Genomic DNA, 13,859 nt, shown 5'->3' on the forward strand with positions numbered 1-13,859 from the left:
TATATCAATAACTTTCTGAAGCTACTTGTTAGAATTACTTTGACTTTCAATAAGCGGGGAAGCTGCTTTTTAAAATGTTTTCCTGCCTCCTGTGGATTCTATACAGCCCTTTTATTTGCGGTAAATTATCATCATCATAATTTGTGGTAACCAAAGCTGACGGTTGTTGACCCTTTGCAGCCTAGATGGTGAAAATATCTAATAATTACTCTAATGTATCTTTGTGTCTGGTGTTGTAATCTGTGTGTATTGCTGGTTGCTCCAAATTATGAGTAGAAACTGCATAATTTAGTTATGAGAACAGCACCATTGCTGTCAGTGAGATGATTTGTTCTTTGTTTTAAGGAAATTTGGACGGTTAATTTTACTTCAGGTGCATTCTTGAATGTGCTTAAAATATAGGATATTGTTTCTGGTCATTTTGAACAGGTTTTTACATTTGCTGGAATTTTTAAATCAAACTTCCAACTAATTTGCTCTCATAAGAAGTCTGAAATTAGCAGATCTCCGTCAAAATCTAAAATTGGGAAAAAAAGACTCTCAAGGTCTTTCTCTCTTTCTCGCTCTTTCTCTCTCATACATAGAATCACAACTTTAAACATCCTTGGAGTTTTCTCACTGTATCAGATTATACATTATTTAATTGATATATTGTATTATATAAAAATATAATTTGAATTCTCTTCATGTTCATTAGAGTCACTACAATTGTAAAGCTTTTTTTAAAAAAATGTCAGACGTAGGGATGTAATATTTGTTTAATGCTGGATATCAATTTCATGTAAATTCGCATTCTTGTGTTATTGAGACACTGTAGATTGCTTTTTTGCCAGTAATACAAATGACACATCTGGCTCTTGGGCTTGATCTTTTTGACATTGCATTTTATAGCGTAGTAAAATACAAGTTATAACTGTATTTTTTTTTCCCTTTTAAAGTGGGTACCCCATATTACATGTCCCCAGAGAGAATACATGAAAACGGATACAACTTCAAATCTGACATCTGGTCACTAGGATGTCTACTGTATGAGGTAAGCCTATAAAGGTATAGAAATTCAATGTACTTATGATGTTTTGAAATACAGCAGTGGTTATTCTTAAAATAAAATCACAGATAATATTGCGTTTTAACCCTTTGAATGACTAGAAGGTCTGCCGAGACTTGTGCTTCTACCCTTTTTAGCTAATGAATTGATAGTGAGTGAAATACTATCATGAAATATAGTGCTGGAAATGCCATTCATATGTTAATAGCTTTAAAATCATAATAATCTAAACACACTAAGAACTGGGCTCTTAAGAGCTGGATTGAGAATGTCCAAAATAATTTTGCACAAGACCCTGTCAACTGACAGAAGGAGGAAATGTACATTTCCTCAGTCTGGCCTGAATTTAAATCTGGATGCCTAGAGGTGAAAACAACTATTTTTTACCCAGACCTTTCTTTTATACTTGAAACAAAAAAAGTGATTGGGTAGATTTGGATCATTAAATAATGCACCCTGACAATATACCTTCATGTATATCCACAATTAGACATTTGGAATTTACTGAGTACTTGGTCCATGAAATATTAGTCCTTACATATGATGAATGTAAGATGATTCTACCTCAGCTAAATGTAGAATAAGCAATAAACTGTCTTTTTTAAAAAGTGAACAAACAATTTTAAGACAACTCAAAAATCCAAATGGCACATTTTTCTAATAGCATTTGTTTTTGCTAAAGTGACCTAAATTTATAAAAATACGTCCTGAACTCAGTGAACCTAGTTTGTGACTAGTGAATATTAAAAGTGATTCGTTATCACTGCCAGCAATAAAACAATCAGCAACAGGAAGCCTGAATTGTATTTCCTACTCAAAAGTTCACTTTTACCAGGGGTTGAGGAGACGTACAAGATTGTGGTAACCAACAACCATCTCAAGTTGAAGAGGATGTAATGTATCCAACTTGATAATATTAAAAATGATCCCTTTTTTATTTGGTGTAAGTGCTAGAGACAAGACATTCTGTAATGCTGCGTAGGAGTTGAATCAGTGTAATTTGCCGCTACTTATGGATCATGTATTGCAAATCCTTTTTGTGTAAAAAAAAACACTTTTTAAAGACTTTTGTGGTTGTCATGCTCAAATCCCCTTTTACTGTTTTCCTCACTGATCATGCTGAATCTTTTGCTGGACACTCCAGCAATATATCCACGATTGCTTCAAAACTTCTGAGTACACAAAGGTGAACAGAAAATGGTATCTCCGAAAGGATGAAGGTGATTAAGATAGTGGACTGTTAAGAAAAATAACAGACATGGTGAGATAATATATATTTTTTGTGTGTATGTGTAAAATACAGAGAATGGAGATGTAAAGGACAGGTTGGGGCATTGTTGGCCAGGATACTGGGAGAAACTTCTTTCTTGTGATTTGTGCCTTGGTATTTTTAATGTCCACCAGACAAACAAAGGCTTGGTTTAGCGTCTCATCTAAAGAATAGGAACTCCAACAATGCAACCCTCCAACCCCCCCCCCCCCCACACACACACACACACACACACACAAGCACACACACACACATACATCACTTGAAGCATTGCATTGGAGTGTCAGCCTAAACTGTTTGAGTTCAAAGTCCTGACATGGGTCTTGAACCCATGATCTTCTGACTCAAAGGTGATAGTGCTACCAACTGAGCCAGGCTGTCACAAAAGTTACACAGTTTGATGTAACTAATGAAATTTTATACGAAATATCCCAAATGTGGTGCTCCAGTGTTTGTTTTTAATCTTTGCCACATTGTAGAAAATATGTAAAGTGGATAATTATTTTCACTGTGAAAACAACAACTTGCATTTATATAGCTCCGTCACTCGGGGTAGTGTCCCTGGAGCACTTTGGGAAAACAGTTTGAATTTTTTTAAATTTGAAAAGCAATCAATAAAAAAATTAATTTCTTTCATTGGGAAAGCAGATCAGTCTTTTCCACTCATGCAAAAAGACATTTTATCTTGGATGTTTTAGTATTGGTTTCATACGCCTTTTAAAAAAAAAAGTTACAATATACTACACAGATGGTAGCCAGCAGGACCTTGAATTTGCAGGAAATATTGGGTTTTTCAAAAAATTTAGTTGTATGTTAAACACAGACAGATGAGCAACAGGATGCACCACATTGATGGAGGTGAAATTTTAAATCATTCCATGTTTCTGAATCTTTGTTTAAATAAATGTTTCCATGTACCTTTTACTAGTTAGACTGCAGTTGTATCTCTTGAGTTAAAATTCACATGTAAGCTCTTGAAATGCTCAGTGTTTGAAGTCACTTTCAAGTTTCCATGTATTTTACAACTTGATAAAATTTCTTCTTACCATGTTCATGATTATCATTCAGTGATATCATCTGGGCTCAGTAATTCTGACCTGCCAAGGTGAATGCAGTGGAAAAATATTCGGTTGTAGAAAGTGAACTTGAAATATGCAAATGTTTATATTGCAATTTGATGTTGCCGAAGAAAGTTTGAGTTGCAACTTTAGGCTCGCAACTGTTGGTATAAAGGACTTTCCTTGGCACCTTGGGTAGTTCGCAAAATGTGTTCCTGTGGTTGCAAATCCTATAGGCTGTGGCACTTGTATTTCTGTATTAGAAAACTGATTCATGAGAGCTTCCTTTTGAGAAGATACACAAGGCAGCTGCCCAGCCTGCCTTCAGAATATTCCAAAAAAGTTTTGCTTGTTTGTCAACTATAGGACTTTATTTTCAATGGAATGCAATTTTGGACATTTCTGTTCATCTTTTGCCCTACGACTAAGGATTGAGGAACAGTGGTGGTCACAGGAGAGTGTATCCTGAGTTGATGGGTTGGATGATTATTGGAAGAGTTAATTGGTGTGGAGAATGAACAGAGTGGAAGAAAGAGCAGATTTTCTGGAGAATCATCAAGATGGAAAGAAGAGAGACTATGAGCCCGAACCAACTACAAACTTGATAAAACAATTTGAAAAGCAATGTGCGTAACATCTTAAACAGGTTGAAAATGTTGGTCACAAAAATATATAAAAGTAGAATTTCAGAGATGCCCTTCAGAAACGTGTGCAAATACGCATACACACACACAAAGATCATCACTGGAGCAGCTATGCCACAATTATATTGACCAGCTCTGGAATGCCATGTGTAGATTTGGGCATTATGTTGAAGGGATCAGACCAGATAAGCTGGATCTCTTCAAAATGTATATTGCAAACAAAATGGAGTTGAATATTAATATTCTTTAAGTAGCATATTATATTTTCAGCACAGAAGAAGGCTTTTTTGTCTCTTGTTTCTGTATCCGTTATCTGTTTAGTCCCACTCCCCTGCCCCATACTCAAGATGTGTCAAGGTACCAGGGCAGGTTCAAATTTGTGAAGGCCAATTGGGACAGACACCAAGAAGTGTTTTATGTTCCTGTTATTAGATATGTTTTCTTTTCATTTGCTCACAGAATCAAATAATCTCAACAAAATCACAATTTTTTTGTGATGCTTGCCATTGTGAACATTATTGAAATGAGAGTGGTTCAATACATGGTGAAAATTCTTTTAAATTTCAATACTATATTACATTTTTCCACTGTTTAAATTTACATAATTATTGAGGTTTAATTCTTTACAAAATATTCCCCCCCCCCTTTACGTCTCTTTGAATTGTCATATTAATTAATGGTCTTATTTTTGGGTTGCCTTATGCATGCTAAACTAGAACGTTGCTTTACAGATTCTGGTCCTTGCCACAGCCATGCAGTTAATAGGCAATTATACAATAAGCTTTACCTTATTTCTCGGTGAACTTTTTTTTAAAATTGAAAGGACAGCATTTTTCTAGCTGCTTCAGATCTGAATGGCTTGTGGAGTTATGGATGGTCCTGGGTCACTGAGTCATTGTGATATACAGTGAAACTTGAATGATTCATGTTCACCAAGTATTTTGAAAAGTTACATTCATCTGGTTGATACAAAATGTTTAGTTTGTCTACGTTAAATATTACAGCACAGAATAAACCTAATGTGTGGCTATTTCCAGCCGTGGTGATATCCATTCTGGTCCCATGTGAAATGTTCACTTGTCAGGGTTGCCTGTAATCGCCGTGGAGTTAATAGTAGGACTTCCCTAAGCTGCACATGATCCTGTAGTTAATTATGAATGGGGGAGGGGGAAAGCCATGGGACATTGGTGCAATTTGCAGTTCTCAGCCACACTTATTTAATTTTACATTGAGATATAATCGTTTTGAAAGTACTTGATTGTTTCTCTGTTCATCTCTAAGGTAAATTATTCTGTTGCTTAATAAATATTTAGATTTTTTTTTAAAAGTCTTTAAGTCAGGAACCAATTGTATACTGTAATCAGTAGTAACTGGCCTATTTTTTAATGCAGAGATTAAAAAAGAATGGATAACTGGTCTGGAAAACATGATGCACTGGAACATTTTCCTAATATTTATTAATGCTTTGTTCAGTGTCGCACATTATTTGCATAAATTGATCATAAAAATCAGTTACTCATCTACACGGACCTTGACATCTGAAGATGAGGTTTTACATGTTTCCTTTATTGTACAGAGCAGCAGTTGCCTCCTTAGAAGGTTGTAGGTTGGTGGCTTACAGTAAAAGAGAGAGTGCAGCATGCAACCACCAGCCCTGAAGACAGACAGTGCGCTCTCTTACCTTGAACACACCAGGAATACTAATAAGGAAAGCCGGACCCTTGAGGTCAGGGAGCAAGTCAATCATTTCAGTGATCGTCTCAGTGAGGAGGATCAAATTAGCCTGAAAAATTCAGCTGCTGTGAGGAGAGGGCAAGCAGCTGTCAGGGGCAGCAGCGAGATGCACTAATGAACCAGATGAATAGTGCAAAAGCTAGAAAATAAAAACAGGACAGTTGACATTTTTCATCTGTCAAAGCAGAAGATGCATGAAAATATGCTCAGTTTAACTCTTTGGTGAATGCTTCATGTCTGTTAACAGCATTTCGTCTTAAATGTTATATGGGCTGGAATGTTTAGAAACATCATTGTTTACCTTCTCGCAATATTTCTATTGGACATAATTAAAATGTTGGTAATATTTGACCATGATGTTGCAGAAATTGTTCGGTGGCAGATGTCCTGTGTTGGTTCAGTAGCTTGGGAAAAAAATTGCACTCTAGTTCTGGGAATAAAACAGTTAAGGTTATGTTTCAAAGAACAACCGACAGATGAGAGCCATTTTCAGCTTGTCCTGTCCCTGCTAAAGCTCACTGAGTAGCACTGGATGGTCGGCGTGTTTCGCAGAAGGCCTGCGTGTCTGGGGAATGTACACATTGTCCTTTGAAAATCAAACTTATTAGCACATGCAGAAAAGGGTGACTGACTTTAGGGCAGCACTACTCACTGCAGAGCTGATGCTGTCGATGTTAAGGGATTTAACAGGTACTAATACTGAATCCCAAGGACAGAGTCACTATCAACAAGAGAGGGAGTGCAGAGAATTTTAAAGTCCACTACTGTTTGTGCTCTCTATGTTTTAGTCCATACTGTATGCAGACAGCTCAGATTGTTATTGTGCAATAATATACAAAACTGTAAATGTAATCATATTTCTTCAGGCTATAAGTATCGACAAGGCACCACAACCTTGAAAAATATTTGATTTAAAAACTTATTTTTTTTAAATCTGGTAAAGATATCAGGTCCTCCATGTTAAAAAAAAACTTCACATTTCTACAACTAAGGCTGGCTGTTGAGGTTACTTTCGACTCCTTCCACTTGGATTATCTAGCTAACTTAATTCATGGGAATAAATATTTTTTGAATCCTTTGTCTTTTAGAGTTAGTTAACTTTATGAGTAGAAATTAGTTTTTTTTTTATTGGGAGACGATTGAGGGAATATTTTGTATTTGTTTGTAATATCTTGTTTTTCTAAGCTAAAAGTGGAGGCCATCAGTAACGTTCTGCGATACTAACTGTACAAATATAGAAAATCTGCAGTTGGCAGCCCACGTCTGCATGTAATTGTATAACAGATGCTTTCATAAAATCAGTTAGATGAAAAGATGTTCATTTGTTTTCCCACACATCATTAGAGTAAGTCAAGGTGGATATGATCAAGAGGGTGAGCCTCTAACATGTTTTTGCTGTAGTCGCCTCAAGACAATGCGACTCCCCTTTTCCTGCACTACGTGAATGGTACTCTGTCTGGGTCATATTCCCCTGGGAGATCGCAGAGGAGAACGACAATTGAACCAAAGTGTAAAAATGGATGAGCAACCAGGAAAGATGATAGAAGCTTCAGCTCTAAAGTCGAGAAATAAGGTGGTACATTTAATCTTATACATAGGAAAAACCAGGAATACTGCTACAAATTGCATCAGGAAATTTTAAATATGTCACTAGGTGACATATTAAAAGTGGTGGAAAAGTCAGATGCAATCTGAATAAAATTTGCTAGTGAAAGAATGAGCTTTGACGGGGAATGGCTTTTTTCATCTTTGACTTTTCTTATGTTCTCCTATTCGAACATTTCACTGTAAGTCACCTACATTGATCAAGAAGTCACCTTGCTACATTTGTTTTGACAACAGCTACTTTTTCCTTCCTCATTCCTCCCAAAAGTCGGTTGGTTTCAGGCATTTTACCACATTAGTAACATGCCTGCAGCCAGCTGTATGAACTTGAAGCAGGAAGAATGGTGTTTCAAGTTGCACATTAGCCAACTGCAAATTTGGCAAGCTTATCCTCAAGCGCATTGAACTGAGTCATGGAGCCAAATAACCATATCAGCAACTGGATCGCTTCGGAGAAGTGGTATGCAGATCTGAAATTACTGTAAGTTTTCATGGTAGCTCATTATCTCTAAAAAGAGACAGTTCAGTGAGCCTCTGACCCGATCATTTTACTTAAGGATTTTGCAAAATTGGCATTCCAGTTAAAATGTTTGCTTTAATTTAATAGGAATTAAACAAAGGAACTAATTTCAGATACTTATTCCAACACATTTTAGTCTGAACTGTGCAGCTTTTAGGTAAAACAATCTTGTCAACCGTTAGGAATTGAAGTGGAAGATATGTTGATCATATTACCAAGTGAATTAAACTTATTATTATCCAGCTTGCCACATCAAATATTCCAATGTTAGCTTGTAAAGTTGCACTAGATGATTTATGTTGAGAAATTGTCAAATAGCTCTTTAAACAAGTATGTTTGGATGGAAAGATAAGACAACTGTACACTTTAAAATCTGAAATGATTGAATTAGACATTAAAACATAAATTTCAGTGTTGTACTGAGAGTTGTACTTGTATTTCTATTGTGCCATTACAGTAAATGTACATTTAATAGCACTTAACAATAGAAACCTTAGAATACAAAATAGTATGTGGGAGAAATGTAAAAGTGATCAAAAATACAATTGGAAAGATATCTTTTGGAGTTTTGTGAAATCTGAAAGAAGTGGTAAGGTTAATGATTGCAGAACTGAGTTCCAGGGGACAGGAGTGTTGTGGCCAAAGATTCAGTTATAAGAAGTTTTAACCAGAGTCTGAGAAATGGGGCTTAAGAAGTTTAGGTAGAGCAAAGCTATTTGGTTGATTTGAAAACAATGCTAGGAATATTAAAATTGATCTTTTGAGGTCAGGAAGAAATGGAGCTCATCAATGGTAGGAATGTGGAACGAACCTCCAGAGCAGTCACAAAAGATATCCATTAAAACATTCGTGAGGCATTGCCATTGTATGTTAGCAGCTTAAATTTATTCTTTATTGAAGCCTTACCACCTGATTTGTGCTATTCAAATTAAATTATTTAAATTAAATGACAGTAATATTTGTGAGACAGCAAAGGTAATACACAATGGAGCCTGGCGGTTGCCAAAAACATGAGGTGGTTTCACCAAAGCAGGGCATTGATTGTTTCCACAGCAATATAAATTTGGTAATTCAAAATGATGTCAGTCTCCCTTCGAACAACGTTTCATTAAAAGTTCTTAGGCTGCCTATTAAACAATTTTAGGGCTGTTTTTAACCACCCACTTGACTAAAATTAAAAACACTGAAAATAAACACTAAACTGGTTATCGAAACTGTGACTGAGCATTTCAGATGGGAAATATAAATCCCATTTCCTGCTTCAAATCGCTCTATCCCTGGAATAGTATTGCATTGCCTTTCAGCAGTATTAACTTGGTATTAATGCATTAAGCACCAATATAGCAATGTCATGCACTGAATAGCTGAAAATGTAATGCAATGCAAAAAGGGTTGTTTTTGTGAAAGGGATCTGTGTTGCTCAAATATATGCAGTAGGTGCATTTAAACATTCTAACCTTCTATGAATCAGCAGTCTTGATATCCTTTTTTTGTTAACTCTTTGCTAATGTTTATTTATTCATTGGTTCAGGGCATGTATTAATGCTGAAAATGTGAGTGTTTTATGGTGGTAGAGTTAAGGTTTGTCAATGATTTCATGGAATATTCCCTATTCATTTATTCATTCATTCTTCGAAGCTTATTCAAAATAGATAATAAAAAGGTTACATTTAAGAAACCCAAGTCAATATTGAAGAGCAAAAGGTTTCCTTTACCACTTTGCTAGTTGTAAGAATGTACCTGATTTATGGTAATCTTTCAGTGAAACTGTTTTCCTGTTTCAGAACGGTTTCACTAAACGAATGCCCTAACTGCTGATATTATTAACAAATATTTTTAATGCTGATCTTTCTTTCCTTAATTCCACTCAGATGGCTGCTCTCCAAAGTCCATTCTACGGCGATAAGATGAACCTATACTCTCTCTGTAAAAAGATTGAGCAGTGTGACTATCCTCCTCTTCCTTCTGACCATTATTCAGAAGAGGTAGGTTCTTGTTCAAAGTTTTTGATTGTTTGGACAGCTTTCTGTAAAGAAGCACAATGCTTGGCAGAGACAGTAAAATTATCCTGGGGGAGTGGAATACACCAAAATAATGTGCGTGTCATAAGAACATTTCCATTAAAAATCATAAAAGAATGTGCCTTATTCCATAAAGACTGAGTGACTGTGAGATTAATGGCACACATGAAATCAGTATTACATGCTGTTGGTTATTTAAAAATGTTATAAATATGAAAAATGTTCTAATTGCCGTTTTGGTGCACTGTTTGTCTTAAGTTGTTGAAGAAGCAACATTTTCATAAATTCCAGAGAGAACATAACTGCAAATACATCTAACGGGATAATACCCCCATATGACTTTTTTAAAATGGTGCTTTTATACAAGCAGCAGGTTCTGCAGTGTGTTATTAAATTGCACCAGAAGTAGTAAGACTCTGGTCTCCTCTTTCCTCCTCTTCCGCACCAAAACCAAAGTGAATAAAGTGGTGAGGGAGAAAACAGTTTGAAGAGGAATATACCTCTCAATGGCTGAGTTGAAACCTGACGGAAGCCTGGAATCGGGCCTCGGCTATTATCTCAGGCACAGAATTAGGGAAGTCGTTGTTTTCAAGAATAGCTTGTAAGAGAGAGCTTTTTTTTTTGCTCCTTGAGGCACAGTCAATGAAAGTCTTTTCCATATTTTTAATGTTAGAATTATCAGGATAATTACCATAAAATATTAGATATTTGAATTGTTCTTTTTTTCTTTGAAATTGAAGATTTGTATCAAATAGCAATTGCACTTATCCATGAGTTGTTTATGGTGTATCTTCTTCACAAGGTTAAATAAAGTTAGCAAAAGGCTGTTCTGTTGCTCTAGTGTAGAGCCACAATAAGGGATGGAGGAAAAAATCTAGCTCAATTTATTTTCTTTGGTGCTTTTAGGTTTCTCTTTTAATTGAACCTACTCTGTGGTAAATGTGGGTTTTTTGACAATAAAACCTTCTTGGTTCTTATTTTGTTTTGTAATTGTTGATGTATTCCTACCACTTTTTGATCAGTGATGTTTTTAGCTGTGTACATAGAGTATTTCAGTTTAGCTGACTTAGAATCTGTGGGTCTAGATGGTACAGTTAGGTGTAAACAGTAATGTGAAAAGATGGCAAAAATGTCATAGACTGTTCTTTGTTGTGTCATTCAGACTGTCTCTTTTTGCCGTGATGCACATGAATATTTCACGTATCTGCATCTTTATCCCCATTCTTCTTGACTAATTTTCAGACTGTCTGAATTTGCATTTCACATGGTAGCTGATTAGGAGATGCTGAGCGTGGTCGAGAAGCCTCAGCAGGCGGTTGCCATGGCGACCTTCAGCAGGATTTAATGATGATGCCACTAGTGGTTGGTTGAAGTCTGCCTGCCTGCAGGGCTACTCTGCTCAGCCTCTTACTGTGGCTAAGTGTGAAGTGGGGGTTGTGTATTCACAGCCAAGGGGCAATTATCGGGGACCGGCCCAGATGGAAGGTCCCAGAGCTGGCAAAGGCTGAATCCGATCCATTCCTCTCCTACCTTCAGCGATGCCAGTGCAGCAAGATAATTAGCACAAAACAGGAGCATATCTTTCCTTCCAGCCTGACACAATGTGAATGTGTATGGAAATAGATTGGCTTTGTTTTTGTTAGTATTCTTGGCATTTGCTGCTTTTCTGGAGGCATGGGAGATGGATTTACTTTTGGTTCCAAGGAGGGAATTGCTGTATATAGTTAATGCTTTCCCTGCATCCTCATTTTTTGATTAAAAACTGCACAGTAAAAAATACACAAATCCTTAACAAGACACGAAAATGGTATCTCAATGGACCGATGTGCTTTTCATTTCTACCACCCATACAAGGATTGTTACATAAATGAATGTTAAAAAAAAAAACTAATATTTATTGGTATTCGTATTGCTATCTGTATGATCTTTGATTTGATAACACATAATGCTGTATTCTAATCAGTAATATTTTTTGGCGTGTATATTCAAAATGTTAACTTCACATTTGTTAATTGTCTGGGAAGAAAGATGAAGTGTATTCTCTTATTCTGTGTACTGAGCTTGCCGAACAAACCTGCTGTGGAAATGTTGTTCAACACTTAAAGTGCAAATAGTCCTAACCCCAAACATAATTAATGCATCTGAAGTAAAGTGTTTGCAATTGAGAACTACCAGTACATAGAGAACCGAACTATAGTAGAGTATAAGAATCCATCCTAAATCTCGTGCTTTTCTACATGCTACTTGGTGCTATTTAGAATAATGAAACTTGCTGGTTTTCTTTCTGGGTATTCAGTATTACTTTAATTTTCATGCTCATGTTAAATAAAAACTGTCTCCTCATAAGTGACTTCACAGAACAGTTCACTCCAGCCTTTTGTACTTGAAAAAAGACCTCTCAAAAAACACCTTGCTACAGCTATTATAAATAAAATACAGAAAACCTTCCAATCAAATCCCTTAAAAATCCCTTTTAAAACAAATAAAATAATTAATAATCATAATAATTTTGTCACTGAATCTAGGACTGTTTGTGGGGCACTGCTATGCGCAATTGGCTGCCTCGTTTCACTTACAAAATATACAGTCAATTCACTTTACGGTATATTCTGTAAAGCACTTTAAGACGTCTTGAAGACGTGATCATATATAATAATCAAATATTTAAAAAAAGCAAATGCAAGGGTTATTAAAATATCTTTTATTTCCACTCATGAGGTTGACTATAATTCTCTTGTGGAGGCAGAAACTATATTTCACAGGAAGGCATTCAGTATCCAGTATGGACTCAGCATGAAACTGTTTGTACAACAGTGCCAGACGATAGTTTTCTCTTAATGAGAGGTAAAATTTCACCTTTTGTAGTGCAAACAAGCAGTGATCCCACCAAAGACTTTCTGCTATTTATTCTGTGTAGAAAATATTCAGCAAATTTTTCAAATTGAGTCCCTTACTGTAGAATCATAAAAAAGGGAATAACTCTTGTTCCCTGGGAATGATTTCCAATGTGATTCTAGCACTTACAAATTTGTGATTTGTGGCAGCATTTTGGTGCTCTAGAATTCCATCCAAAACCTAAACAAGGCTTTCCAAGAGTTACATGTACATGGAGTATTTTGGCAATGATGGGAAGTTCTGGAGACATAGGCCTAATTTGCTATATCACCAAATCGTAATCATAAAATCGTGATTTTCTTCATGTGTATTTTGCATTTTGGATGCTGTATATCTCAATTTCCTGTTCCCCTTTAATGTTTGAACCACAATTTATACACAGAACTCTCGTGTTGAGATAGAAAGGTGAGAAGTTAAATTAAAAAAACTGTTGGTAAAACAATTTGTTTTAAAAAAAAATTGGAAAATCAGTTAGGCTAATAGCTAAAATTAATAGGGGATATGACTTTTTTTTGGTAAAACAGAGTCCAATCACTAGAAGTCTGACAAGTGGTACATTATTCAAATTAGCAAATGGTATCCCACCAAACACTTATCAGCGCTCCGGGACACTACCCCGGGTGAAAGGAGCTGTATAAATGCAAGTTGTTGTTGGATTTGTGTTTTGTACTTTCTTCACGGCTAGTGTTTCACACTGTGAAGCACACATAGGATTTTCATTGCAGTGGAAACTAGCAATTTTCCAGGCATGTGAAATAACTCTTGTCACACTGTGAAAACCTTGTGTGATCTCCAACTGTACTCGTGCTCAATTATTTAAACTGTAGACATCTATTTATGCAATAATGATCTTGTTGCTGTTTACCTTTTGCAAATGAGAGGCACATCAGATAAACACGAATAAATATGGGTGCCGGTTGATTGGAAACAGCAATTCACTCTTGAGGAGTAACTAACTCACTGTGGTTTGCGAGTGAAGGTTCTTGCTCCCTAAGGAAATAAACTCTCTGTCCAGTTGATACCTACTGCTTTAATAATTTGTTTTGTATCCTACTTGTTTTTCG

General features: G+C 36.0%; 1 protein-coding gene across 3 annotated transcripts in view; it reads left to right on the forward strand.

Moving 5' to 3' along the window:
* The window catches only part of nek7 (NIMA-related kinase 7), a 65,099-nt gene that overhangs the window by 46,640 nt on the left and 4,600 nt on the right, over positions 1–13,859 (forward strand). For 2 of the 3 annotated variants that reach the window (XM_007887322.2, NM_001292521.1), the window contains 2 exon segments: positions 939–1,033; positions 9,751–9,864. In XM_007887322.2, coding sequence (XP_007885513.1) covers positions 939–1,033; positions 9,751–9,864 — 209 coding nt within the window. 3 annotated transcript variants of the gene reach the window in all.

Source organism: Callorhinchus milii, unplaced genomic scaffold (assembly GCF_018977255.1).
Source record: "Callorhinchus milii isolate IMCB2004 unplaced genomic scaffold, IMCB_Cmil_1.0 Scaffold5, whole genome shotgun sequence".
NCBI classification, from domain to species: domain Eukaryota; kingdom Metazoa; phylum Chordata; class Chondrichthyes; order Chimaeriformes; family Callorhinchidae; genus Callorhinchus; species Callorhinchus milii.